The sequence below is a fragment of the Hevea brasiliensis genome, chromosome 9, assembly GCF_030052815.1.
Source record: "Hevea brasiliensis isolate MT/VB/25A 57/8 chromosome 9, ASM3005281v1, whole genome shotgun sequence".
Taxonomy (NCBI): Eukaryota; Viridiplantae; Streptophyta; class Magnoliopsida; order Malpighiales; family Euphorbiaceae; genus Hevea; species Hevea brasiliensis.
This window is the reverse complement of record NC_079501.1, coordinates 8,649,350-8,676,956: the sequence shown is the minus strand read 5'-3', so window position 1 is coordinate 8,676,956 and position 27,607 is coordinate 8,649,350. Positions and strand designations below refer to the sequence as shown.

At 37.7% G+C, this 27,607-nt stretch overlaps 2 protein-coding genes and 1 pseudogene across 3 annotated transcripts; 1 reads left to right on the top strand and 2 right to left on the bottom strand.

Annotated features, from left to right (window-relative positions):
* Positions 1–389: 389 nt before the first annotated feature.
* On the bottom strand, positions 390–19,942 carry LOC110645175 (vicilin Cor a 11.0101-like; annotated as a pseudogene).
* A 3,340-nt stretch (positions 19,943–23,282) lies between these two features.
* LOC110645181 (non-specific lipid transfer protein GPI-anchored 16) lies at positions 23,283–24,535 on the bottom strand. 2 transcript variants are annotated; one of them, XM_021798237.2, is made up of 4 exons: positions 24,064–24,535; positions 23,927–23,953; positions 23,677–23,742; positions 23,283–23,559 (listed from the first exon to the last, which is right to left on the bottom strand). In XM_021798237.2, exons 1-4 carry the CDS (start codon positions 24,389–24,391, stop codon positions 23,351–23,353), a joined length of 630 nt encoding a protein of 209 aa, XP_021653929.2. In that variant the 5' UTR covers positions 24,392–24,535; the 3' UTR covers positions 23,283–23,350. The 2 variants fall into 2 exon arrangements, with proteins under 2 accessions (XP_021653929.2, XP_021653928.2); XM_021798236.2 differs by having other exon boundaries at positions 23,283–23,574; positions 24,064–24,528.
* Positions 24,536–25,267: 732 nt separating this feature from the next.
* On the top strand, positions 25,268–26,390 carry LOC110645180 (non-specific lipid transfer protein GPI-anchored 5). The gene is made up of 3 exons (XM_021798235.2): positions 25,268–25,710; positions 25,794–25,952; positions 26,093–26,390. Exons 1-3 carry the CDS (start codon positions 25,386–25,388, stop codon positions 26,218–26,220), a joined length of 612 nt encoding a protein of 203 aa, XP_021653927.2. The 5' UTR covers positions 25,268–25,385; the 3' UTR covers positions 26,221–26,390.
* The last annotated feature ends 1,217 nt before the right edge of the window (positions 26,391–27,607 follow it).

Below are 27,607 nucleotides of genomic sequence, written 5' to 3'. Positions count from 1 at the left end.
GTTGGCAGTTTGGAATCGAGGATTTGCTGAGCATATTTTGTAGCATCGCACCTGACGTTTGGTGTGATGATTTTGAGCTAATCAGTCCACTGGTTTGCTTCTCTACGGGCATGTAAAACTCCAAAATTCCAATCGCCGAATATCAATTAATTCATCGAGTTATTATGATTAGGAAGGCAGCTGTTTGTTGACCAAAACACCTTATTCACAAATCAAAACGTCAAGCACCTTGCCAGCATTGGTATAAAGCTTGCAAATAGTGGATCTTTATAAATATAAAGGACCAGTCGCTATTGGAAAAAGTAGCATTTTATTAAAGCAGTACTCAGCAGTGATCTTCTCTTTTTTCTTTTTTTTTTTTTTTTTTCCTTTTTTGGATGGATGTAACTTACATACTCCTCTCCCTTCCATTATTTCATTATATGTACAACCCTGTTCACATCGCATTACAAAACCCTCATGCATCTGCGTAACCTCCCTTGCGGTGCTGCCTTGGCCCTGGGAAGAACCACTGATCCTGTTGGTTTCCAAAAACGTGCTCCACTTCTCTCGCTGGCACGCCAAAGGCCAACTCTTTCGCCTCCGTCTCCATCTTCTTTACAACATTATTTCTCCCTGAAACATACACATCAAATAAATCAGTGCACTTTATTTTAATTTGCTACTGAAGCATTGAAAGCATCATTATTTGTTTAATTAGAGGGAGGAGTTGCTTCAATTACCTGCAAGAGGATACCTATTTTTGCCTTTGGTATTGATCTCAAAGCAGAGTATTTGCAGATTATTGTTTCTTGAAGCAACGGAAGCCACAGGATGGCCAGCAGGGGAACTCGTCTTTTTTCTCTTCGAGCTGCTGCTTACATGAGGACAAGCCATTTCAAAGTAGCCCTCACCATCCACAACAATGGATATCTTGGTCGCCTTTGAGTTGTAGTAAGGTCCAATCATAGATCCCTGTACGCAGACAAAAGATTCCAATTTCATGAATTGTACTCTACCGGAGTCGGATAAGAAAGCGATTGAACAGGAAGAGGAATATATACTCTGCTGACGTTGGCAAATGAGACGGTAAGATCAAAGTCTTTAAGTTGGTGGTAATCATTATGATCGACTTCGAGAAGCTGACCATAGTTGTTGCTTTGAACAGGGCGCTTGTGGAGGAGATTGAATGGGCCACTTGATTCTCCTCCAAAAGGCCAGATGCCGCTACCTTCCTCCCGGTGACTCATAGATTGGATCTGTTCCTTGGAGGCTTTCGTAATGAAATCTTGATTTTGTTTTATGATACGCTCCAACCTCTTCCTTTCTGTCTGATTGATAAAGAGACGACAAAACAAAAGGGCAATTAGCTTCTTGGAGGAAAAGTGCAACAGTACATGAAACTACAATGTGTATGTGGAAGTTGACATTAGCTCTTGCCAAACACCTTAAGAGCAGCCTCTAGCAACTCCCAGCTGAATGCCCTGTAAAAGGACTCTTGATCTTCACCACCTGCGGCACGGAAAGCCTGCATCACGAAACCATTATAATATAATCCAGGCTTTTGGTTCTCTTATCACTAGTAATCTAAAAGGATAAAATTTGGGCAATTGACCGTACAGGGGCAATTTAAAAAATAATATACTGAAACGGGGTAGAATTTCAGAAAATTATGGGAAGGGGGTGAAAAAACCAAAAAACGTTGATAAAAATAATGTCCCAACACATAAATGCTATTTAAAATAGCGTTAAAAAAAACGCTATTTTGAATAGCGTCCTCACGTACAAACGCTATTCAAAATAGCGTTTTTACGTGAGGACGCTATTCAAAATAGCGTCCCCACGGCAGCACCACGCTCGCACCTTCCCAGCGAGCAAAACGCTACTTATAGTAGCGTCTCAGAGCCCTCTCCGCCCGAAGCAGAAACACGCACCCCATGCAGCGTCCCGAAGCAGAAACACGCTAATCATATTAGCGTCCCATAGGATGAAAAACGCTAATCATATTAGCGTCCCGAATAGCGTCCCAATGCTGCACAATTTTTATATTTTATTTTTTTAATTGATTTTATAAAATATATTAAATTTATAATATTTTGATCGATCATTTAATTATAGTTATTTATTATATTTTATAAAATATATAGATTGATTTTTTTTAAAGTTTATTTTATGTTTTAGTAGTAGCAATATTTATTTAATATTATATATTTATGAAATTAATTTTATTTATATATTGTAAATAGAATATAATTGTACGGTTTAAAAAATATTTATATTCAAAAAATTAATTTTATATTTTTGTAAAAAAAAATTTATTAATCATAAAAATATTAATTTAGTTATAAACGTTAAAAGTTATTAAAGTATAACTAATATTAATTTTTATTCTTATTATAATTATGGATAATATATTTTCTTCATAGCAATTAATAAATGTAATTTCTTAATTAGTTTTAATTACTTTATTATTTTCAAAATAATTTAAAAAATATATAAAAAATGTTTACTAACATGTCATACGAGCAATTGACTTAAAGCAAGATATAAATTAAGACAAGTATTCATAATTATTATACAAATAAAAATAAATATTTAAATTAGTCATGTGCCACAACCAGGTCTTCGAATATGTCGTCTCGGTCAAAAAACTCGATATTGTCCCCCTTCTTCACGCTTCTTCCGATCACCTTGTGCATCTTGGGGTTGGCCAAAGGTTGCCCTTGTTGTTGTCCCGATGATTCCCCGCAAAGATAATGCATAGCACCTTGTTCATGGTGTCCAAATAGACTGCACTGCATGGAATATGGCCTAAGGCACGGTCGATATAGTGCATAGTGTTGATCTCAACCATATCCGCCAAATTGACTCGAAGCATAATGTGATGGCCCAATGCTAGATGGTCCGCCAAATGGAGCAAATAAGCTACTCATTGGTGTTTGTGGTCACGACTCTCGTGAAGTCAAATGTGCTTCGCTTTGCACATGAGAATGATATGACATCCATGGTGTTGATGGGCCAGGTATTGATGGGGTAGGCATCCAACCAGTATAATGTGGGGGGATAGTTTCTGAATATGGTTGGAATACTGTGGATGGACTAGGATGAGACGGTGCAGGAGCTAAGGGAATAGGACCAGGCGCTGATGCCATGCAGAAAGGGTGAAATGCGACATGTGGGGGCATAAAATCATAAGGTGGAGAGGATTGACTCATTTGATGTTGAAGACGTCGATGAGGACGTGATTGACGCCGGCCGGTCACGTGAGGGCCTGTGTTGGTTGATGGGTTGGTCCTCCTCCAATTCATCATTAAAAGTTGCTGCTTGAGGTGCAGACTGAGGAGGTGGCATTTGGCAAAGCCTACTTTCTTGTTCCAGAGCAATCATCATTTTTCTTAATTAGACCATGTACCCTTGCTCTTTGTTGTTGATTGACAATCCTTTTTGGAGTGCGCATTATACGAGCCATTATATTATCTACGACATAAACAAAATGGAGCACAAATAAATATACAAGAATCACATGATAATGCAAACATTATGGGAGATAATGTACTTGATAATAATACATGTTACATTTACACATAAAATTAAAATATAAAAATAAATACATTCCGCAACAATTTATAATAATGATACATATTAACATAATTAAGTTATGTTGTTCCTTCGCATGTGACAACTTTTTTTTGTGTGTCCTTGTACATGACATAGCGAACAATGATTTACACTCTAATCCATTTCATTCTTCTTCCCTGACGATTGGTCGTCCTTTAGACCTTTTCTGGGTTGGGTCAAGTAGAAGAACTGGATAATTATCTGTTGGCCAATCATCAGGATGTCCAAGAGCATGAAACTGCCACTCATAGCACTTAAGTGTTTGCTCCAATGTGTAATAATTTGAAATGTATTGCTTATAATTAATTGACATTGCTTGGCATGCGGCATTCACATGAGAACATGGAATGCATATTTCTTCAAACTTCTTGCATGTGCATTTCCTTTCATCAAGTTTGACCACATGCTTCGTTTCAGATCTTCCCTTCCAAACTTCAAATTCACCACAATCACGGTTAAAGATTCGGACATTATATGAGTTTGCTTCATTTAAATTGTCAAGTAATATTTGACGACATGCTGGTGTAAATTTGAAGCCCATTTGCAGTTGCTCACGGAGGGTCGTGCGGCGTGTGTCAAAATAATCAACACACTGGAAAAATATTTTTTCTACCATTGCAGTTATGGGTAAAGCACGGATCCCTTTGAGTATTCCATTAACAGACTCAACAGTATTAGTTGTCATGGAGCCATAACGTTTCCCTCCATCATGAGAACGTGTCCATTTTTCCAAAGGTATCTTTGTAGCCCATTCAAATGTATCAGGATGCTCATTCTTGATTGTGTTCATGGCCTCATAAAAAAATTTTTTTTCCAATTGTTGTGCTGTAAAAATAAAAAAGCCATGTTATTTGTTGGATACACATGTCAACTTTATATTTAGATTACAGTAACAATAACTAGTCAACTTAGAAAACTAACCTGCCTTTCAGAGAGCTTCTTTCATATTAGTATTCTTAAACTTTGTGTTGTAATTGCTGATGATATGTCTTAAGCAGTATCGATGATGCCCATCAGGAGGCTGCCACCAATCTTGATTCATTGCCTTTTTTATGGCAATATGTCTATCTGATATAACACATATTCCTTTACAATCTATCACCAACACCCTCAAACAAGACATAAACCAATCCCAGTTCCTTGTATTTTCACTGTCGACTATTGCCCATGCAATTGGGAAAATATGGTTATTACCATCAAGTGTTGTTGCACAAAATAAACATCCTTTGTACTTTCCATATAAAAAAGTTGAGTCTATGAATATAACCGGTTGACAGTTCTTGAATCCTTCTATTGTTTGTTTATATGCCCAAAACATTCTATCGAAAACCCGATAAGCAGGATCTAATCTATTATTAACAAAAAAAGGATCATCTTCAATGAAGAACATACTTTCAGGGTTCTGTTTGCACAAAGCAAGCATAAATTGTCGCAACCTTCCGTAAGATTCGTCCCAATCACCAAAGATCTTAATAATTGCATCGTGCCTAGCCTTCCAGGTCTTTCGATAACTTGGCATATATCCAATCTTATCTTTTATTTCAGACTGTAACGCTCCTATCTTCACATTGGGTTGTTCACGTACAATGGCGAGAATGAAACCATATATAAATTTGCTATCCAATTGCTTATGATCTTGTGACAATGATGGATTAACACATGTATTTGGTCCATTATATCGCATAATTTTCCATATATCACTTCCTTTCCCTCATGAGGCACGCAATCTCCACTTACAATTGCTCGTTGTGTCTTTGCACCTGATGGCATATGTTCTACTCTTTGTCTCCTCATTACAAAACTCATGGTGCCTATGTAAATGATATTCTTTGGCAGCTTTTTGGACATCCTCTCTAGATGAGAATATCATTCCTAATTCAAACTCTTTTAATGGATCCCACATTGAACTACACTGTGGTGTTGACCATGGATCAACCGTTAGCAATGAAAAATCTATTTCACTATAAGGCGGAGGAGGGACAAGCGGCATTATTGGGTTTGCAACATGAGTATTATAGTAAAAAGGCAAATCTACTACTAACTCATTATGATGACCACCATCCTCATTCATGTCCCAGTCATCACTATCAATCCATTCTTCATCAGACTCCGCATCATCCTCATCATCATCAGGACAATAATCATTGCTAGCGGATTCAAAATCATCCGTACACTTAAGTGCTTCAGTGTAACAACTATTTGATGGGCCCACTTCATCAACAACATTTGCAGATGGTCGAAAAATTTCAATATATAATTCAATCGATGACATACCTCCAATTTCATCAATGAAATTAAACATAATATTCACATCGTCATCGTTTGCCAAACCCATGCAATCCCATTTAAATGAGCCATTTTTTTCAATGGGTTGTCTGAATAAGATTTTCGATATAAATTCATGTCCACCTTTAAGATTAATTCCACGGACAATTTTCATTCCTAAAGTACCAAAATCCATACGTTTACCAATAGTAATGACGGTTGATGAACCCCCATAATATTCATAGCCTTCATCATCCATAATGATTTCTCCATCCCAATATAAAGTAGCAAAACTTGGAATTGACATTTCTGATAAAATAAAAATCGCAACAAATATCGAGATAAACGGTCAGTTGACAATACGTTTTACATTGTACATTACTAATTTTTCTATTTTTTTAATTTTAATTAATAAAATAAATTAATATTTTATTTCTACTAATTACATTTTAATTAAATATGCAATGATTTCGACAAATTTTATGTTACTCTTGTTTTAATTTTTTAATCATATTTTAATAATATTAATTTTTTTAAATAATTACATATTAATTGTTATATTGAGTTTCGCCAATTTTTTTTATTTTACTATTTTTTATTTCTTTAATATTATCTAAATCATATAATTTTATAATTTATTTTTATTAATTACATTTTAATTAAAATGCTACTTATTTTTTTTGGCAATTTTTTATATTACTAATTTTTCATTTTTTAATAATATTTTATATAAATTTATATTTTATTTTTATTACATCCTTTTCTATAATATATTATGAACTCAATTTTCTATTAATAAAGAAATTATTTTCAATAACATTTTACATTACTAATTTTTCTATTCTTTTAATTTTAATTAATAAAATAAATTAATATTTTATTTCTAATAATTACATTTTAATTAAAATGCTACTTATTTTTTTGGCAATTTTTTATATTACTAATTTTTCATTTTTTAATAATATTTTATATAAATTTATATTTTATTTTTATTACATCCTTTTCTATAATATATTATGAACTCAATTTTCTATTAATAAAGAAATTATTTTCAACAACATTTTACATTACTAATTTTTCTATTCTTTTAATTTTAATTAATAAAATAAATTAATATTTTATTTCTAATAATTACATTTTAATTAAAATGCTACTTATTTTTTTTGGCAATTTTTTATATTACTACTTTTTCATTTTTTATTAATATTTTATATAAATTTATATTTTATTTTTATTACATCATTTTCTATAATATATTATGAACTCAATTTTCTATTAATTTTTCCCTTTCTTCTATAGCTTTTACTAATTTTTAAAAACTTAAACTATTATTTTATTTTATACTAATATTCTCTGTTCAACTTATTAAACTATTATATTATGAGATACAAAAATTATATGACTTAATATAAAATTTATTTTGTAACATAATTTACATTTATAATTTTTATTTTCTCTTTCCTAACATTTTCTTAATACTATAAATTTATATTATTTTTTCTTTACCTTCTTTACTATTATACACTAAAAATATAATTTTTTGTATTATTTTTCCCAATAACTTATACTCATTTTATCAGTATTATGCTATTACTATATATATATCAACTTGCTCACAAACATACCAACATGCATGCATAAAAAATATATATATATTATTTTCAGCATAATATTTACATTAACACTCAAGCATTTTATATATTGCATGTTAAAACTTGTAAGAAAATTTATTTCTTAAGGAATATTACATTATTTTCACAATAATAAACATTATTATCACCTAAGCATTTCATATATTACATGTTAACAATTATTAAACAAAATACATAATTTTTTCAAATTTCTTTTTTCAAATTTCTTCTTTCTTTCTTTGTGATCTACCACTGCAACTGCACTTGTCTTTTCTCCTTCTTGCTCCACCCGAGCTGCTCCACCAAAATGAGACAATGGATGAGGGAATGAACGAGCGAGGGAGACAATGGACGAGGAATGAACGAGCGAGGGCTTGGGGGCTGTAACACCCCAAAATTTCAAATTTTATTATTTTATGATCATTATTGGTATTTTAATTTTATTTAAATTTTAGGATTTTTTTTGAGATTATTCAGATTTTAAAAATCGGGTTCGATTTTCCGAAAATATAAACTTTGATGATTTTTAAAATTTTATTTAAAGACCACGTGGCAAAACTAAAAATATATTTGGACTCTATGAATTTTTCTGAGTTTTCTGGAATTTTTTTGGAATTTTTGGATCTGGTTTTCGGTCTCGAGGCAGAGTAAAAATTCAAAATTTTGTATTTCGAATCGAACCGGCCGAATCGAACCGGACCGGATCGGACCGGTCGAATCCCTTCCTCCCCTTCCTTTTTCTTCCTCCTCTCGCTCTTCTCTCCTTCTCCTCTTTCTCCCTCCCTTCCTTTGCTCTCCGCGCTCTTCCGCCTCTCGCCCTGCTCTCGCCTCGCCTTCACCTCCTCCTCCCACTCCCCACCGCGAACGCGCCGAAACAACGACGGGGGCCACGCACAACGGACGCTGACGCCGAAATCCCGCGATCCGATCAGCCGACCACCAATTGCCCGATCCGGTCTATCTCGTCTAAATCTACTTTCGCGAGCTTTAGAGACCAAAAACGATCAGCGGAAATCCATCGCGAGCTAGTCGAGTTTGCCCCCTTTTTTTTTTTTCCCTTTTTCTTTTTCGCCAGATTTTCTCTCTAAGCAAAAGAGACGACGATCACCCAGAAAAGCTTGTCACTGCTTTCACAAGCGACATTTTTTCGACACCGTTTTTCGGTGGGTCCCACGAAACTTCGCAGTGTCTTTTCGAGCATTAAATGAGCTTAGAAAATTCTGAAAAATTTATGTACTAACCCCCGTGTTGTGGGCTTCGTGTAGGTATCCTCAATTCGCAGAAATTATATAGTTGACCGGGTCTGTGAAATTCCGGCCAGACAGACCCGTTACCGGAAAAGTCTCCGAATTGGACCGATATTTTAGCTACCCCCCCATTGTCAGACATCCCGAGCGCGTTCTCGAAGTCGGAATCGGCAAAGGTAAACCCGAACCTTACTTTTTCGTAATTTTCTAGTGCTTAAATAGGATTAAAAATTCATAAAATATTCGTGGTAGCTCAGAAAATTATGATTCTTTTTGCAATAGCCTAGTAATATTGCTAAAGACCACGAGGTAAAGTTTTAGAATTTTTATAGCTTGTTTGGGCAGTTTTTGCAAAAATGATTAATTATAAGGACTAAATTGAAATTTTACATATTGTGATGGATGACTGATTTGATGGGCCCAGGAGGGGCTGTGTGATGTGATTGAGTTGTGGATATATGGATTGTGAATATAGAAGTGTGTTTTGAGCCCTTTTGCAGGTTGGGTAGGTCCTAGGTATAGGGGAGACTCTGCCGGATTTTCGGCACGACTTAGGACGTATTTGGTTTTTTCTTGATTGTATCGAGTCATTTATATTAAAAATTGTAATGTAATTGTCAGGTGAGCCGGGACAGCCTTCTTCTTCCGCCCAGCCGCCACAGTGACCGTTGTCAAGTCTGTGAATAAAATATTAATTTTAATTGTAATTTCGATATTATTATATGTTCAAGCATGCTAATGCATCACTTATATGCATATATCTATGTAGTTAAACTCTAGGCACGATTTATGTTGCATTCATAAGTGTTAACGTGCCATGGATGTTGTTGTGGTAATTTGGAGCAGTGTGCGTGCGTTGGCGTGCGTGTGATGTGGTGTGGACTATGGATAGGACGGGTAGTCACGGCTTGAGTTCTTCGCTGGGACCCGATCCTTCGGGGGGTAGTCACGGCTTGAGTTCTTCGGGACCCCGATTTGGTTTATTAAGCGAAAGTCAGGCTTGAGTTCTTCACGCACCAAGTTGGATTTAAGAGAGTCAGATAGGATCGGCTCCCATATATTATGATTGATATCACTGGGTGTGTGAGTGCTCCAAATTACCTTTTTGATGTTATGATGTGAAAATGTTGTTGATGTTGCATTTCACTCTACAGGGTGCATTAGTTTTAGATAGTTATAGAGATTATGGTTAAAATTGATATTTTACTCTCTGAGTCGAACGCTCACTCCTGTTCAATATTTTTTTCAGGCTACAGGAGGATTTTATTGTGGTTAACCAGATTTTCTCCTTCGCAGGTTGTTTACCAATATTTGTGTAATTTTATTTACTCCTAGAATTTCTGCATGTGTTAGAAATGTTGATCTGATTTGGGTCTATAAACTAAATTGTTATTTTGGACCTGTAAACTTAATATCCTATGTATGTTTGATGGATTGGATGAGGGGGCTGAGCTCTTATTTATTTTTATGCTGATGAGTATATGGAGGGTGAGGTGAGCTCCCCAATTGAGTATTTATTGTGTTTACAGGTCGGGTGAGTCAAAAACTCCCCATTGGTAGGTTCATTTTATGGCCGGACTCTGTTCGGTTGATTTCTAGAAATTGGGCCCAAATGGGCCTTAGAGTTGGGTTAAGTGAATAGTTAGGCTTACTACAGGCCTCGAGGGCTTTAGGCTGGCCCAGGTCCTAGTGCCGGTCCGGCCCATAGGTTGGGTCGTGACAAATGTGGTATCAAAGCTTAGGCTCCAGATTCTTAGGGAATGTTGTTTAAAGTGTTGGGAAGAGTCTACTAGGAGTCACATGCGGAAAAATAGGGTCTACATTCGTCTTGCATTGTCATCTTTGCTTCTAGTTTCTGCTTCAAATAATTATGTATAAATATGAGTCCATAGAGCTATGTAATGTGCAGTTTTGAATTTTGTGGGCTAATGCTGCTGAATTTCAGGAAAATGCGTAGAAGCAGGAGAGCTGCCACTGCACCAGAACCAGATGTGCCTGACGAGGTGTCAGCACAGGATGAGGCGCTTGCCCCGAGGAGGCGGGGTAGGAGGCCTAGAGCTGCTCAAGTAGAAGAGCAGCTGCCAACAGTTCAGGATCAGTCTTTCATGGCCCAGGGGATTATGGACCCCATGGCAGCTACTCTAGCTGGTTTGCAGAGGACCATTGATATGATGGCGCAGTATATGGTCCACCCTCCACAGCAGCAGCAGTCCACCACACCAAGAGGGAAACCTTACAAACAGATCATTAATTTCAAGAAATTGGTGCCTGGTACTTATGATGTGTCAGATGATACATATCAATTTTTGGATTATTGCAGACAGGCAGGAACAGAATTGCAGTTGACTGATAGAAGACTAATAGAGTGTATGCAGTATATCATGGGGCCTATGCCTAAACAATGGATGAATGACTACATATTACATCGGATGGAGGGTTTGTCGTGGACTCAGTTTGTGGAACTGTTCATCAATCGGTTTGTGCCAGAAAGCTTCAGGGATCAAAAGCAGTGGGCCTTTGAGGCCTTAAGACAGAATGGCAGGTCTGTAGATGAATATGCTATAGAATTTCTGGAATTGAGCAGATATGCCCCTACAGCAGTAGCTACAGAGACTATGAAGGTGAAGAGATTCCTAAAGGGGCTTGACAGAAGGTATGCGAACTTGGCCATGATGTCTGATCAGTCTTTTGATGTGGTGGTTGATTGAGCTAGGCAGTTAAGATTAGCTGTGCTGCGGATGACAGCGGAAGAGCAAAGAAAAACAGAGCAGAGGGTTCTACCGGTGTTCCCCAAATGGGTACTCCAGACAGTGGTGGCCAGAGTAATTACAGAGGAAAAAGTAGGAACAAGAAGAGTGGTTTTAGACACAAACCTCGAGGGTTCAGACCTGGATACGGATCTAGCAGTGGTCACGATTCGAAGTGCAGCTTACTGGTGCAGTTCAGATCTTCCTTAGCACCTTGCGCACAGCGTGGAAGAGGACATTCAGGATCTTGTTTGATGGGTTCAGGAGTATGTTTCAGGTGTGGCCAACCAGGTCACTTTGCTAGGAAATGCCCCGTGTTCAGCGAGCCACAGATGGGGTCACAGGGTTCTGTTGCGAATGTTCCTCGTCAGTTGTATCCGGTGCTTCGGCATGGCAGGTGATCGATCGGTGACCAATAGGGCCGAGGACAAAGGGGCGTGGATTTGGAGGCGGTCGGAGGTAGAAGTCGATGTGGTTACGCCACTCAGGGTAGGGGTCAAGCTCGGGTTTTCACCCTGACCCACCAGGATGCTCAAGCTTCAAATGCAGTTGTGGCAGGTATTCTTCTGGTCTATTCCTATGAGGCTCGTGTTTTGATAGATTCGGGTGCTACGCACTCATTTGTCTCCCCTGTGTTTGCCATGAGGTTGGGTAGAAACCCTATAACCTTAGAATGTCCTTTGTCGGTAGCTACCCCACTTAGTGACAACATAGATGTAGATATGGTTTTTCCGGGTAGCCCAGTGGTAGTGGATGGAAAGATTCTCCCAGCAGACTTGGTTCCTCTACTAGTAATGGATTTTGATATAATTTTGGGGATGGATTGGTTGGCAACTCATTATGCTACCTTAGACTGCAGGAACAAAAAGGTGTATTTCCACATACCTAGTGTGGAAGAGTTTAGCTTTGATGGTGACAGGAGCGTGGCTCCATATAACTTGGTGTCAGCAATCAGCGCTAGAAAAATGTTGAGGCGTGGATGCCAAGGGTATTTGGCATTGGTGAGAGATACATCTGTAGAATGTGTCAACATGGAAAATGTTCCTGTTGTTAGAGAATTCATGGATGTCTTCCCGAGGAGCTTCGGGGTTGCCACGAGAAAGGGAATAGAGTTACGCATTGATGTTGTTAGGGTACAAACCCCATATCAATGCCACCTTACGAGATGGCCCAGTGAGAATTGAAAGAGCTGAAGGAGCAACTACAGGAGCTTTTGGACAAGGGTTTCATATGCCTGAGCACTTCACCCTGGGGCGCTCCTGTGCTATTTGTAAGAAAGAAAGATGGGTCATTGAGGTTGTGTATTCACTACAGACAGCTGAATAAGGTGACTGTGAAGAACAAGTATCCACTTCCTCGGATCGATGATCTGTTTGATCAACTCCAAGGAGCTAGATTTTTTCCCAGATAGACCTGCAGTCAGGCTACCATCAATTGAGAATCAGGAATGAGGATGTGTCCAAGACAGCATTCAGGACAAGATATGGTCATTATGAGTTCTTGGTGATATTTTTTGGACTCACTAATGCACCAGCAGCCTTCATGGACTTGATGAGCGAGTGTTCAAGCCATTTTTGGAACCCGTTTGTCATCGTATTCATAGATGACATTTTGGTATACTCTCGGACCGAGGAAGAACACGTGTGGCACTTGAGGATGGTGTTGCAGACGTTGAGGGAGCACTAGCTATATGCCAAATTTTCAAAATGTGAATTTTGGCTAGAAAGCATCTCATTCTTGGGACACGTGGTTTCTAGTGACGGCATTCAAGTGGATCCCAAGAAAATTGAAGCTGTAACTGATTGGCTTAGGCCTACAAATGATCCAACGAGGTGCGAAGTTTTACAGGTCTAGGCGCTACTTTAGGCGTTTTGTGAAAGATTTATTCAGGATAGCAGCTCCCTTAACTAAGTTAACCAGGAAGAATGTTCCATTCATTTGGACAGATGACTGTGAGGAGAGTTTCCAGAAGCTTAAGGAGTGTCTAACCACTGCCCCTGTGTTGACACTACCTAAGAGTGGTGAAGGATACACAGTGTATTGTGACACCTCCAGAGTTGGCTTAGGGTGTGTTTTGATGCAGAATGGAAATGTAGTGGCTTATGCTTCAAGACAGCTGAAGAGGCATGAGCAAAACTACCCCACCCATGATTTGAAAATGGCGGCTGTAATCTTTGCACTAAAAATCTGGAGACACTACCTGTATGGTGAAGTGTGCGAGATATACACTGACCATAAGAGTTTGAAGTACATCTTTCAACAGAGGGACTTAAACTTAAGACAGAGGAGATGGATGGAGCTTCTGAAAGACTATGATTGCACCATCCAGTACCACCCTGGGAAGGCCAATGTAGTAGCAGATGCTTTGAGCAGAAAATCTTCTGGCAGTTTAGCGCACATTTCAGCAGAGAAGAGACCATTGATTCAGGAGGTACATGAGTTGATGGATCAAGGTTTAATCCTAGATCTTTCAGATGAGGGGGTATTGTTGGCTCATTTTTCAGTGAGGCCAGACTTGCGGGACAGAGTTAGAGTTTCCCAGCACAGAGACCAACAATTGATGAAGATCAAAGAAAGAGTACAGCAGGGTGAAGGTGGTGAATTTGGATTTGCCAATGATGGCGCCCTTATGCAAGGTTCTAGGATATGTGTGCCCGATGTGGACAATCTCAGAAATGAAATCATGCAAGAGGCACACTATACCCTGTACAGTGTCCACCCAGGCTCCACCAAGATGTACCATGATGTGAAGAATAGCTATTGGTGGAATGGCATGAAGAGAGACATAGCAGACTTTGTGTCCAAGTGCTTGACTTGTCAGAAGGTGAAGTTTGAACACCAGAGACCGTCTGGGAAGCTGCAGGAGCTCCCTATCCCAGAATGGAAGTGGGAAATAATCACTATGGATTTTGTGACTGGGTTGCCTCGTACCACGCGAGGATATGATTCCATATGGGTAGTTGTAGACTGCTTAACCAAATCAGCTCACTTCTTGCCTGTGAAGACTACATATTCTGTGGCACAGTACGCCCAACTCTACATTCGAGAAATAGTCAGATTGCATGGAGTTCCAGCTTCCATAATATCTGACAGAGAGCCCCAGTTCACTTCTCGGTTATGGAAAAAGTTGCAGGAGGCACTTGGCACACAGTTGAACTTTAGTACGGCCTTCCACCCTCAGACAGACGGACAGTCCAAAAGGACAATCCAAACACTGGAAGACATGCTTCGCATGAGTGTTTTGGATTTTGGAGGTCAATGGAATGATCAGCTAGCTTTGGTGGAGTTTGCCTACAACAACAGTTACCATTCCAGTATAGGGATGGCACCCTATGAGGCACTATATGGAAGAAAGTGTAGGTCTCCTTTGTGTTGGACAGAAATGGGGGAAGTGAAGGTGCATGATGTAGACCTAGTGCAGTACACATCAGAGATGGTTCCCTTGATCAGGGAACGATTGAAAACAGCTTTCAAGAGGCGTAAGAGTTATGCACGGACCCACGGAGGGATGTGGAGTTTGCAGTAGGCGACTATGTATTTTTGAAGGTTTCTCCAATGAAGGGAGTCATGAAATTTGGAAAGAAGGGCAAGTTGGCACCTCGGTATATTGGACCTTTTGAGGTTACGGATAGAGTTGGAGCAGTTGCCTACCGGTTGGAGCTACCACCCAACCTTTCTCACATTCATCCCGTATTTCACATCTCCATGCTCAGGAAATACATTCCAGATCCTTCTCATGTACTACAACCGGATGTAATAGACCTAAAAGAGAACTTGACGCGTTTGAGGAGCAACTTTGTAGCCATAGTGGACTACCAAGTGAGGCAGTGAGATCAAAGCAGATCCCTATGGTTAAGGTTTTGTGGAGAGTCGATCGGTGGAAGAGTGCACTGAGTCGAGCGGGACATGCGTAGCATGTACCCTTATCTGTTTAATGTGTAATCATGTGCTTTATTCTGCCTTGTATAAAATTCGAGGACGAATTTTCTGTAAGGGGGGAAGAATGTAACACCCCAAAATTTCAAATTTTATTATTTTATGATCATTATTGGTATTTTAATTTTATTTAAATTTTAGGAATTTTTTTGAGATTATTCGGATTTTAAAAATCGGGTTCAATTTTCCGAAAATATAAACTTTGATGATTTTAAAAAATTTATTTAAAGACCACGTGGCAAAACTAAAAATATATTTGGAGTCTACGAATTTTTCTGAGCTTTCTGGAATTTTTTCGGAATGTTTGGATCTGGTTTTCGGTCCCGAGGCAGAGTAAAAATTCAAAATTTTGTATTTCGAATCGAATCGGCCGAATCGAACCGGATTGGATTGGACCGGTCGAATCGGACCGGCTCCCTTCCCTTTTTCTTCCTCTCGCGCGCGTCTCCTCCTCCTTCTCTCTTTCTCCCGTTTTCTCCCTCCTCCCCTTGCCGCGCCGCTGCCTCCCCTGCCTTCCCACCTCGCCGGCGCCCCACCTCGGTCCTCCCCCACGGCCGGCCGCCGCCTGGAACGCCGGAAAACGGCCTTTGAAAGGACGCGCAACGCGCGCGGGACGCCTGGACTTCCCGGCCAAAATTCGGCCGATCCGGCCACCAATTGGACCGGTTCTTGTGTCTAAAATCATCTACTCGGTGAGAGCTTTCCATAGACACCAAGAACACTGAAATCTATCTAGCGGTTTGTCTAATTTTTGCCCGGGAAGTTTTAGCCCATTTTGATTTTCGGGCTAGATTTCTCACAAACCGTGAATCCCACGAGAAAACCGAGAGTACCAGAGCGCTCCACTCGTCAAGAGCTTCGCGGCGACATAAATTTCGAATTTTTCCGACACCGTTTTTCGGTGGGTCCCACGGAACTTCGCAGTGTCTTTTCGAGCATTAAATGAGCTTAGAAAATTCTGAAAAATTTATGTACTAACCCCCGTGTTGTGGGCTTCGTGTAGGTATCCTCAATTCGCAGAAATTCGACAGTTGACCGGGTCTGTGAATTTCCGGCCAGACAGACCCGTTACCGGAAAAGTCTCCGAATTGGACCGAGGTTTTGGCTACCCCCCCATTGTCAGACATCCCGAGCGCGTTCTCGAAGTCGGAATCGGCAAAGGTAAACCTGAACCTTACTTTTTCGTAATTTTCTAGTGCTTAAATAGGATTAAAAATTCATAAAATATTCGTGGTAGCTCAGAAAATTATGATTCTTTTTGCAATAGCCTAATAATATTGCTAAGGACCGCGGGGCAAAGTTTTAGAATCTTTAGAGCTTGTTTGGGCAGTTTTTACAAAAATGATTAATTATAAGGACTAAATTGAAATTTTATATATTGTGATGGATGACTGATTTGATGGGCCCAGGAGAGGCTGTGTGATGTGATTGAGTTGTGGATATATGGATTGTGAATATAGAAGTGTGTTTTGAGCCCTTTTGCAGGTTGGGTAGGTCCTAGGTATATGGGAGACTCTGCCGGATTTTCGGCACGACTTAGGACGTATTTGGTTTTTTCTTGATTGTATCGAGTCATTTATATTAAAAATTGTAATGTAATTGTCAGGTGAGCCGGGACAGCCTTTTTCCTCCGCTCAGCCGCCACAGTGACCGTTGTCAAGTCTGTGAGTAAAATATTAATTTTAATTGTAATTTCGATATTATTATATGTTCAAACATGCCCATGCATCACTTATATGCATATATCTATATAGTTAAACTCTAGGCACGATTTATGTTGCATTCATAAGTGTTAACATGCCATGGATGTTGTTGTGATAATTTGGAGCAGTGTGCGTGCGTTGGCGTGCGTGTGATGTGGTGTGGACTATGGATAGGACGGGTAGTCACAGCTTGAGTTCTTCGCTGGGACCCGATCCTTCGGGGGGTAGTCATAGCTTGAGTTCTTCGCTGGGACCCCCGATTTGGTTTATTAAGCGAAAGTCCGGCTTGAGTTCTTCGTTGGCACCAGGTTGGATTTAAGAGAGCTGTATAGGGGATCAGCTCCCATATATTATGATTGATATCACTGGGTGTGTGAGTGCTCCAAATTGCCTTTTTGATGTTATGATGTGAAAATGTTGTTGATGTTGCATTTCACTCTACAGGGTGCATTAGTTTTAGATAGTTATAGAGATTATGGTTAAAATTGATATTTTACTCTCTGAGTCGAACGCTCACTCCTGTTCAATATTTTTTTTAGGCTATAGGAGGATTTTATTGTGGTTAACCTGCTTTTCTCCTTCGCAGGTTGTTTACCAATATTTGTGTAATTTTATTTACTCCTAGAATTTTCGCATGTGTTAGAAATGTTGATCTGATTTGGGTTTGTAAACTAAATTGTTATTTTGGACCTGTAAACTTAATATCCTATGTATGTTTGATGGATTGGATGAGGGAGCTGAGCTCCCATTTATTTTTATGCTGATGAGTATGTGGAGGGTGAGCTGAGCTCCCCAATTGAGTATTTACTGTGTTTACAGGTCGGGTGAGTCAAAAACTCCCCGTTGGTAGGTCCATTTTATGGCCGGACTCTGTTCGGTTGATTTCTAGAAATTGGGCCCAAATGGGCCTTAGAGTTGGGTTAAGTGAATAGTTAGGCTTACTACGGGCCTCGGGGGCTTTAGGCTGGCCCAGGTCCTAGTGCCGGTCCGGCCCATAGGTTGGGTCATGACAAGGGCGAAATGGAAGCCGTAAATGAGAGCGCAGGGAGAGAGAGCAGCGATAGAAATGGGGAGTGGATGAACACGGGAAGCTAATAAAAATAACGTCCCCATTCACTGAAGATTCGCTGCACAGATTGGACTTGCGCCAGGCTTGGGAGGAGACTGCACGCCATGCCCAAAGATGCTAATTATATTAGCGTCCGGAGGTACAAGATGCTAATATAATTAGCATCCGGAGCAGATGGGACGAGATGGGACGTAATATTCCTCGCGTGCAGGATTTGTTGCAGGTGGCTCATTCCGGACGCTATTCAAAATAGCGTCCGAGCTTCGGGTGCTATTATGAATAGCGTCCCTTGTTCAGACGCTATTTTGAACAGCGTCCCACGCGCTGACCACTGCAGCCCGCTCCCTCTTTATAATTTTTTGAGTTGTTAGCCCATTCTGGTATTTTTCGTTTCTGAGTTACCTTAATACGGTCATTTGCCCATAAAATTTAGTGGCAATCATCGGCTACTATAATAGTCATCTTTTTCCGATAAAATTCCAAACGGAAATCTTGTTGGTCAATAAAATTTTATACGCTGTGGAAACTTACCTCCTATTCGCCAGGAAGATTGGCAGGCCTAAGGCGTTTGACGATAAAAAGTTTCTCATTTTCGTCCCTATTAATGAAGTAGACAGGAGTGCCTGCACGTACCCCTATGACTGTATGACATCCCCACCTTCGGTGTTAAAGCTCTTCCTTCTTTCCTCATGGATTTTAGTTATGGTTCCTCGTTCTACATCAAAATCAACAAAAACAATAAGCTAGCAGGGTATATAAACGTGTATCAACTATCGATCACAAATAAAGTATACAACGGAAAATTTATAATGCATACCTTTAGCCACAAAAATAACAGCGTCAGCATCCCAGTGGCTAGGTGCTACAAATGATTGAGGATCAGCTTCAAGAATGGCAATACGATAATTCTCGATTCCATGAAGAAGAAGCTTAGATTCCTTAGTGAACTTCTGGAGAACATTAATTCTTCCATGTTCAGTCTTGACTCTTGAAGTGAATTGCTTCTCCTAAAAAACATAAGGGTTCTCCTCTTTTCCCTGTTCCCCTTCTTCCTCTTCTTCTTCTTCTTCTTCTTCTTCTTCTTCTTCTTCTCTTCCATGGTCCCTTACATAGCTACGTTGGCAACGCAGGAGACAAAGCGCTCTCCCTCGTCCCTCTAGCCTCTCGCATTGGCTTTCACACGATTCCGGCCTCTTTTCAAGAACGACCCAGTCATCGTCACCATGACATCTCCTTTCTTCTTCTTCTCCCCTCCCTTTAACTTCACTCTCTCGCTCCTCTTTGTAATACTACTCACAGAGATCCATGCACTCTTCCTTCTGGTCCTCGTCATTTTGACGTTGGTGTTCAAATCGGTGCTTGCACTGCCTTAGCTCTGGGTCTCTCGTAGCTAGAGATAAGCCAGCAGAGAAACAAAAGGGAAAGGAGTAAAACAGATAAAAAAAAAAAAGCTTCTCTCTGACAGCCATTGTAGAGGATTTGATTGGTGCCTCTATATCTTGATTTGAGGCGTGGAGAAGGGTATTATGGCGTTTTATAGTGGAGCAAGCAAGAAACTAAGAGGGATAAGAAAGGCAAGCGATAGTTGCATGCATGGAGAGAGTGTACTCGTAACGGGTCGATCATGGCCAGAACATAATTGCCGCATAATAGCTAGCAAGGACAGTTTATGCCTTCCAGCTGAGAAGTGACAAAAGTTGAGCGTTTGCGGATTGATCTTTACGTGCAAAACGACATGTCCATACATAGTTCGAGACAAGAAAAGCTACGTACGGAGCAGAAGAGAGCCCTTCGGGTTGGAAAGTTTAGAATACTTTTTTGGTGGAGTGTTTTTTACTCATAAAAATATAAATATTTTATAAAATAAAGAAAAATTATTATTAAGATAACTTATAAATTAATTTTTAGATATATTAAGAATTACAAGTCAATCCCATTTCTTTATAAGTAATATTTTAGTCAAATTTTGATTTAGTTAATAAAATTAATTCCTACCTTATATAGTTTTATTACCTCAAATAATTAAAAGGCTCGATTAAAAAGTCAAATAATTAGATAATTAAATTACGAAGGTTGTGTAGATGTTCAATCTATACATCAAGCATTAGATAGTTTGACTAAGAAACCCGAGCATAGATTGGATAGAGTACAGTATAATAACTCAAATTACTCTTTCAATTAATAGTCATATTTACCAGAATCTCAAAATCACAATCGAATGATCTAAGATTTCAGGAACTGCCACTAACGGTATTAAGACTTCAACTATAATAATATCAGAAGAGTCACAAGCACTCTACTAAAATTTTTATTGAACATTGTTTTCAAACACTCTCAATCATTCATTGATTTGAGCGTCAGATGGCTAATCAATAGGCCATCCTCACTCATTTCTTTGTGTTACAAGCTAATATCACTCATGAGCTGACCAAAGAAACTCACGGCAATGTTGCTACCATTCAAATTAGTGGTTAATTTTGTTAATTTTTTTTTTGAACCGAGATAATTTACTCTATAAATAATTTACTACATGAAGTTTTATTCTATTAATAAAATAATTTTCACATCTAAATTTTATATTTAATTAATTAATTTTTTATTTTATTTAAATATAATTAAAATATAATTTTTCAAAATGTTTTTTTAAGAGTAAATATAAAATAAATAAATTTAAATTTAAATCTAATGACTATTTTGATTAATAAAATAAAATTTTAAGAATTAAATTATTTCATATTAAACAGTAATTAATGGAATTAGCTAAATTAATTAATAGTCAATTTAGATGATAAAAACTGCTCTTATTAACAAAATTAAATTTTAAAGATTAAGTCGTTACTCATAAAAAAAAAAATAAAGAGTGACTTGTAATTTTTTAATATATCTAAAAAATTATACTCTTATAATTATTAATTAATGAAAATACATACAAATAAAAAATACTGAATAACATCTCCATTAAGGAAAATAATGTCGTAATTGTATATATTATATATTATTGCCAAGAATGCTGATAATAAAATAATGTACGAGAGATACATTTATTTTATATATTATATTTTTATTAAACAAAAAAAAAGGTACTAATTATTGTATATACTAAAAATTTTTTATTTACTTAAAAAATATCGCTATTAAGAAAAATATATCTTTAAATATATTCATTAAATAGTATTAGAAATTAAATAATATATTTTAAAATAATTAAACATTTTTAAATAAAAGTTTAATTTTATATAAAAAATAAATTTAATAATTTTTAAATCAAATATTTATATTTAAATCATATAAAATCAATTAATATATACAACAAAAATAATACATATTTAAAATTAATATTCAATTTAAAAATTATGAACCTCATTTTTATATAAAATTAAATTTATAAGAAGTGCATGCTCCAAACGTAGATCCATTTCTCCTTTTGGAGGAGCAGCGGATACAACAGGTGGGTTTATATAGCTGCACTATCGTCCCACTTCCGAATCCATCCCTTTCCTCTTCTACCATCCGGTTTTCACAAAAAGAAAAATAATTAGGTTGCCTTAATTCATTGGCTTAAGTTTTAGTCAGTACTATCTCAATATTTGGAAAAAAAAAAAAAACTCTGATATATCCTTCCTGATTTATGTTTATGTTTATGTGTTGATAGTTCTATTTTATTATACTTATTAAATATTTTAATATTTATTTATTTAAATAAATAAGATTATCATAAATATAAAAATAATTTTTAAGATCAAGCAAAATCATATCATAACATGAAAAGCTCCTACAGCATGGAAATGAGATCTGAAAAGATAAAATTATCATTTGTTTGCATTACAAAAGATTGAATTTCAACATCAAGCTTCTGTTACTTCAAAACAATTAATTTCCTAAGCCATTTTTGCTTCCATTAGTCTCCTCCATCGACAGTGGTTCTCTTATTAAAATAAGATATGTAGAGCTAGCTACGTAAATAACAATAATAAGAATAATAATTTTGGTAACTAATAAATTGTTTGATAATTGGTTCTAAGTGTTGAGTTAGTAGAGTGATTGAACACCCACGGTGTAAGATTCGAATCTTTACTCTATCAATAAACACCAATGGATAACAAATTTGGAAATTTGAAACTTGCATTATGGAATAATTTCCCTGGGAATTTAACTAGGTTTTCCCATTGTTACAAAGACATTTTGTAAATAAAAATAGGTGATCCATTCAATATAGCTCTTCTTGGCATTTTGGTTTTCCAGAATCCATCATTCTTCTGGCAGGCCATGACAAAGAGACAGGGCCATCTCTATATTAATTGACTACATTGCAACTCTTCTCAAGATTGTAAGGGAGCATTTGATTATGGATCATATTTTTCTCTTTCAATGATGGATCGACACTACTGCAGCGAAGCGACGGTGGAAGAAGCAATTTATTTGGTGGACGAATGCATTATAGAGATTTGATCAAGGCTGGTTGTGGCTCCACCAAATTTTGTAGTCAAAATTGTGGACAAAGATTGTGCAAGGGAATCTGTCAAGGATACTAGTGGTGCGCCTACAGCTTAATGGTTAAAGTTCCAGCAGCTCATTCTGCTGATTTTCATGAAGAGGTTCTGATAAGTGATATCTCAGACTATGATATTCTTTGATGTAGTGGTAGGTCCTTAAGGTTATGCATTGTTGTTTTAAATTTGTGGGATGATTGTGTATGCTAGCATTATTTTAAATACATTAATTTAGTTGGTCACTTCAAATCGAGCGCTTTGGACTTGTGCAGCAGAGTTATGAAAGGGCAGCATTGTCATTTACTTATTTTTGTCCTCATTCCATTCTTGCCATGTACTTGAATTGATCAAGCCTTCCATATATGCATAATCAATCATATTACCCTGATAGTGAGCTGACATGAACTTGTACTATGGAGTGGTAATTGGATTGATTTTGCACATTTGGAAGATTTCACTTGGAAATTAGGACAATGATACCCGTTCATATGAGTTCAGGCATCCAATCAACTGATTTTTCCTTGTGAAAAAGATATACTAATTGACATGCCTTCATCTCTGACCTTTTTTTTTTTCATCTGATGACATAACATTAAGTTGATTTTACCAGATTCAACTTGAACCCAGAACTAAGAGATGCGATATCAAAAAGGTAGCAAAAAAATTTAATTGCATTTCAAAACAATGATTGCTATAAATAGGAGCAGGGAAATTGGTGGGGAAATGTGAGACGGCATTGATGCTGAGGAGGACAGCACAGGTCGAATCCCTGTAGTTGTTGGTGGACCTTCTATTTGCACTGGTGGGGATGCTGGTGTAATTGGAAGGTTGGTTTCAGATTCTGGTGGTGGAGCCAGTGCTGCTGCTTTGGAAGCTGCCAAGTAGAGTCCTAGTACATAGCGGGTAAAACAGTTTAAGATATCCACATTCAAGATGGAGATCTATATTTCTAGCAAGCACTGGAAATATCAGGACATTAGAAACAGATTACCTCGTGGACTTAGAGGAGCAGCAGCAGCAGCTGGAGGTGGAAGAGTTGGCCCTAGCAAGATGGGACCTGCCAATACAAGATTCTTGTCATCTTGTGAACATAACGTTTAACAAGCATATCTTATCGAGCCCTTTTAGAATCAAGGAGCTTTGGCTAATGAAACATTTATACTAAATATCACAAATTTCTTTATCATTATTTTTTCATGAGAATTGTAAAGGATCCAAGAATCTTTAATCGTTTGCGATACCTGGGGCTGGTAGAGGAGTGCCAGAAGCTGCAAGGCAGAATGCAATCATCATTAGAATATTTAACAGATACTGATAGAAGATGAAACTGTTTAGACTACTGGCGGTATAAACCAAGTTAATTAGGAACAAATAGCACCTTTGCACTGTAATGGCACACTACTCATCTTGCATGCTTGGGGGAGAGAGATTGCTAGTGTGCGGTTAATTGGGAGTTGAACAGGGACACTAGCTGTTAGTATTAGACAAGCACAATCCGTGCCTGTGCTCATCAGTGACGCCACTGAATTGCAGCAGCTTGCAGTGGGTGATTTGCCATTGCTGCTACTACCAGTGATAAAATTTATGCAGGGGGTGAAGCTGGTAATCATTGAGCTTGTGCATGGCGTGCTAATTTGCCCATTCACTGAAATTAGTAGAAGAACCGATATTATTGCAATCAAATGGGGAACCTTGAGCCCTTCCATGAATCTCTACCAAGAAAAAAATGAGCTGTGAATGATCTTGGAATGGGAGAATTGAGTTAAGAACTGAATTGGGTTTGATAGGGATAAGAAAAGCATTTATAGCTAGATAGGGTTAAAAAAAAATTAGAGGGAAAGAACAGGTAGATTTGAAATGGATTCCGGAGTTCAACTGCTATAACTAATAATTTCCAAGCCAGAAGGAACCCTTTGATTTCTTTACCAAGGGATAGGAGTGTGGTTAGGTAAGTGTTAGGCATGCCTGTCATTAGCTTTGAATTTTTTTTAAATTTTGGAGATAAATTATCGATCACTTTTGTTTTAAGCAATCTCAAGTACATATTAGTTAATTGGGAAAATCTCAAATATATATAAAAAAATATTTTAAAGTGTTTTTAATAAATCAATCCCACTAAATATTAAATTTAAATTTATCTCAAATTTAAATGTATTTTATTTAAATTCATTTTATTAAAATTAAATCAAAATTAAATATTAAAAATACTGGATCCATTACTATTTTTAATCATACACAAATAAACTACCGTGGATCAAATAAACAAATGTCTTCCAGATTTAGAGATTTATATATATGAAAATGAAAACAATAAGGACATCTTGTAAGTGGCCAATGTGAGTAATAGTACTTGGAAAAATCTAAAGATCTAGCAGATTGTTGAAAAAATTAAAAAAAAAAAAATGTATACGAGGCTTATTATAATAAAGTGAAACTTTTATGTGTAAATGCGTTATAGTTATTATACTACCCTTTAGTTTAGTTAAAGTAGGTCATCTAAATGTACCAATATGCTTTTGTCTCCATGAAGCTTTTCTATATAAGCCTAAGTCCCTTCTCTTCCCTCTCACTCAAGCTCCAAGCCTCTAATTCCTACCAAACTTAACCGTCCATCATCACCGCCTCCTGATTCTTACACACAAGACCTTCTCTCCTCTCGTCTTGACCATTCCAGGCAGCCCAAACTTCCAGAGACACTAAATGGCTTCAAGTAGGATTTGCATGGGCCTAGCCCTAGTCTTGGTCCTCGTGGGCATGCTATATAGTGGAGCCATGGCCCAATCGGGCTGCAGCAATGCACTCACTAGCATGGCCTCATGCCTCAACTATGTTACAGGAAATTCAACGACCCCATCATCTACTTGCTGCTCTCAGCTAGCCAATGTCGTCCAATCGTCACCACAATGCCTTTGCTCGCTGCTCAATAACAATGGCCCTTCGCTGGGTATCACCATCAACCAAACTCTGGCTCTGTCTCTCCCTGGTGCTTGCAAAGTGCAAACTCCACCAATCAGCCAGTGCAAAGGTAATTAAAGCCTAACTTTAGCTTCTGTTAGGCTTGTTTATCTCGTGTATATTTTTATTCACTATTTGACTTTGGCAAAACAGCTGCCACCGCGCCCACGACTTCAGCAGCTCCACCAACAACTTTAGCAACTCCACCAACCACTTCACCGATTCCACCAGCCACTTCTCCAGCAGATTCATCCAATGATACACCTGAGCCTGCACTAACTCCATCAGCATCGGAGGTTCCTTCTTCTTCGGGTAAATATTAGAAAATTTACAAGCTTAGCTTAATACGAAAATAAGGCACCAAATAGTAGATCTATGCGCGATTGGTAATCCTTCCTGCAAAAATATAATTTCATGAAACGATTTTGAGGACATTTCTTTGACAAATGCAGGAACTGGATCAAAAACAGTCCCATCAACAGAAGGAACATCTGATGGAAGCATCATCAAAGCACCCCTTCCTTTCATGCTCTTCGTTTTCTTCATTATGTGGTGTGGTTCAACTGTCACCAAATTCTGAACCTGAATATTGCAGAGCGATTTGTGGCGTGCTGTATGTAGCGTTGATTATCACTCTTCTATCCTATTTTGTTCTAGTCTGTTAGAGATGATTCTTGATTCTATTGTCAGGAGTGTGATTGTATCAGTTGTTTGGTTTGCTTAATGATAAATAAATTAAAGATTTTGTTAGTTGGTACTTTCATGAAAAATCCTTCAATCCCCTTCCTCTTCTTGGATGTAACACAGAACATACAAGAAAGTTGACAAGAAGATACAGGGGACTCAAGTAAAGTTTGAATTTGGCATGCCAGCAAGTTGAGATGGGATTCCAATTTCCGAGGCATGATAGTACAAAACTATTGGCTTTAATCATTAATCCAAAGCATTTGCCTTAGGTAACCCTGAAGAAGAAGTAGTTTCCTGTCTCCATATGGATCCCGTGAATAGTTCTCTGCAACCATTTGCAATCTTTGTCCCATTCTAGAGGATGAATTATTTGGTCTTTTCAATGCCATGTTGAATACAGTGGAGGATGAATTTCCATGGAAGATGCAATGATAAACTTCATATAGCAGCCAAACAAAACCGAGTGAATGGACCAAAACAATATTAGCCAGCCAATATCTTGTTCCCCATGTACCGGAGACATATTTAGGGACTTGACATGCAGTACACGAATTACCAAAGTCTGAAATTATTTAACATTTATCATACGATAGAATAATAAACTCCTGACCGTTTAAGAACCAGAATAGTAAATGTTCACAGACACCGGATCAAAACATTTTTATACCCTTCGCTTTATGTTTGCAAGCTTAACGATCTGTAAATTCAGTGGGTACCTCACTAGTTAGAAGACACATTGTAAAACAAAGTTCAACTAATTCTGCTTCCTAAGATGTGAATATATGATCTATTGCTTATAAAAAAAAAAAAAAAAAAAAAAAAAAAAACCATGAATATATAAGAAAAGATGAATAATGGCAAATCTTTAATCAAGCTCCAAAAAAAAAATTGGCCACCCACCTAATCATACACTGCACATGAACACATCACTTATCCTTGAGTGATAAAAATATTTTATGGGTTGTTAAAACAAACAAGCCATATAAAATAAAATTTTGCATTTTTTATGCCTATAATAAGAAACTTCAATTTCGAAGTAGCAATAATTGTTGTGTTTCTTTTTTCTTCCAAAAGTCCCCAGTTTAGAAGAAGCTGGCCATCCAAATGCAAACAATATATTCTCTCCATAATTGCCTCAAGTTTTCAACTATAAATTCAACTTTTGAGCTTCACTCCATACTCATCCAAAAATCAGAACAGCTCTCCTTTGTGTACAGCAAACAAATAGTTCTAGCCTTCTTTTCTGCCATAAGCTACAGCACTCCAAACGGCTTCAAAGG

Bases quoted from the DNA above. Each gene is read 5' to 3' on its own strand.
- LOC110645181 (XM_021798236.2), bottom strand. From the start codon at position 24,391: ATGGAAGGGCTCAAGGTTCCCCATTTGATTGCAATAATATCGGTTCTT. The intron at 23,954-24,063 runs GTGCTATTTGTT...TCTGCCTTGCAG, and splicing joins TGTGCCATTACAGTGCAAAG to CTTCTGGCACTCCTCTACCA. The intron at 23,743-23,926 runs GTATCGCAAACG...TTGTATTGGCAG, and splicing joins CACTCCTCTACCAGCCCCAG to GTCCCATCTTGCTAGGGCCA.
- LOC110645180 (XM_021798235.2), top strand. From the start codon at position 25,386: ATGGCTTCAAGTAGGATTTGCATGGGCCTAGCCCTAGTCTTGGTCCTC. The intron at 25,711-25,793 runs GTAATTAAAGCC...TTGGCAAAACAG, and splicing joins ACCAATCAGCCAGTGCAAAG to CTGCCACCGCGCCCACGACT. The intron at 25,953-26,092 runs GTAAATATTAGA...TGACAAATGCAG, and splicing joins GGAGGTTCCTTCTTCTTCGG to GAACTGGATCAAAAACAGTC.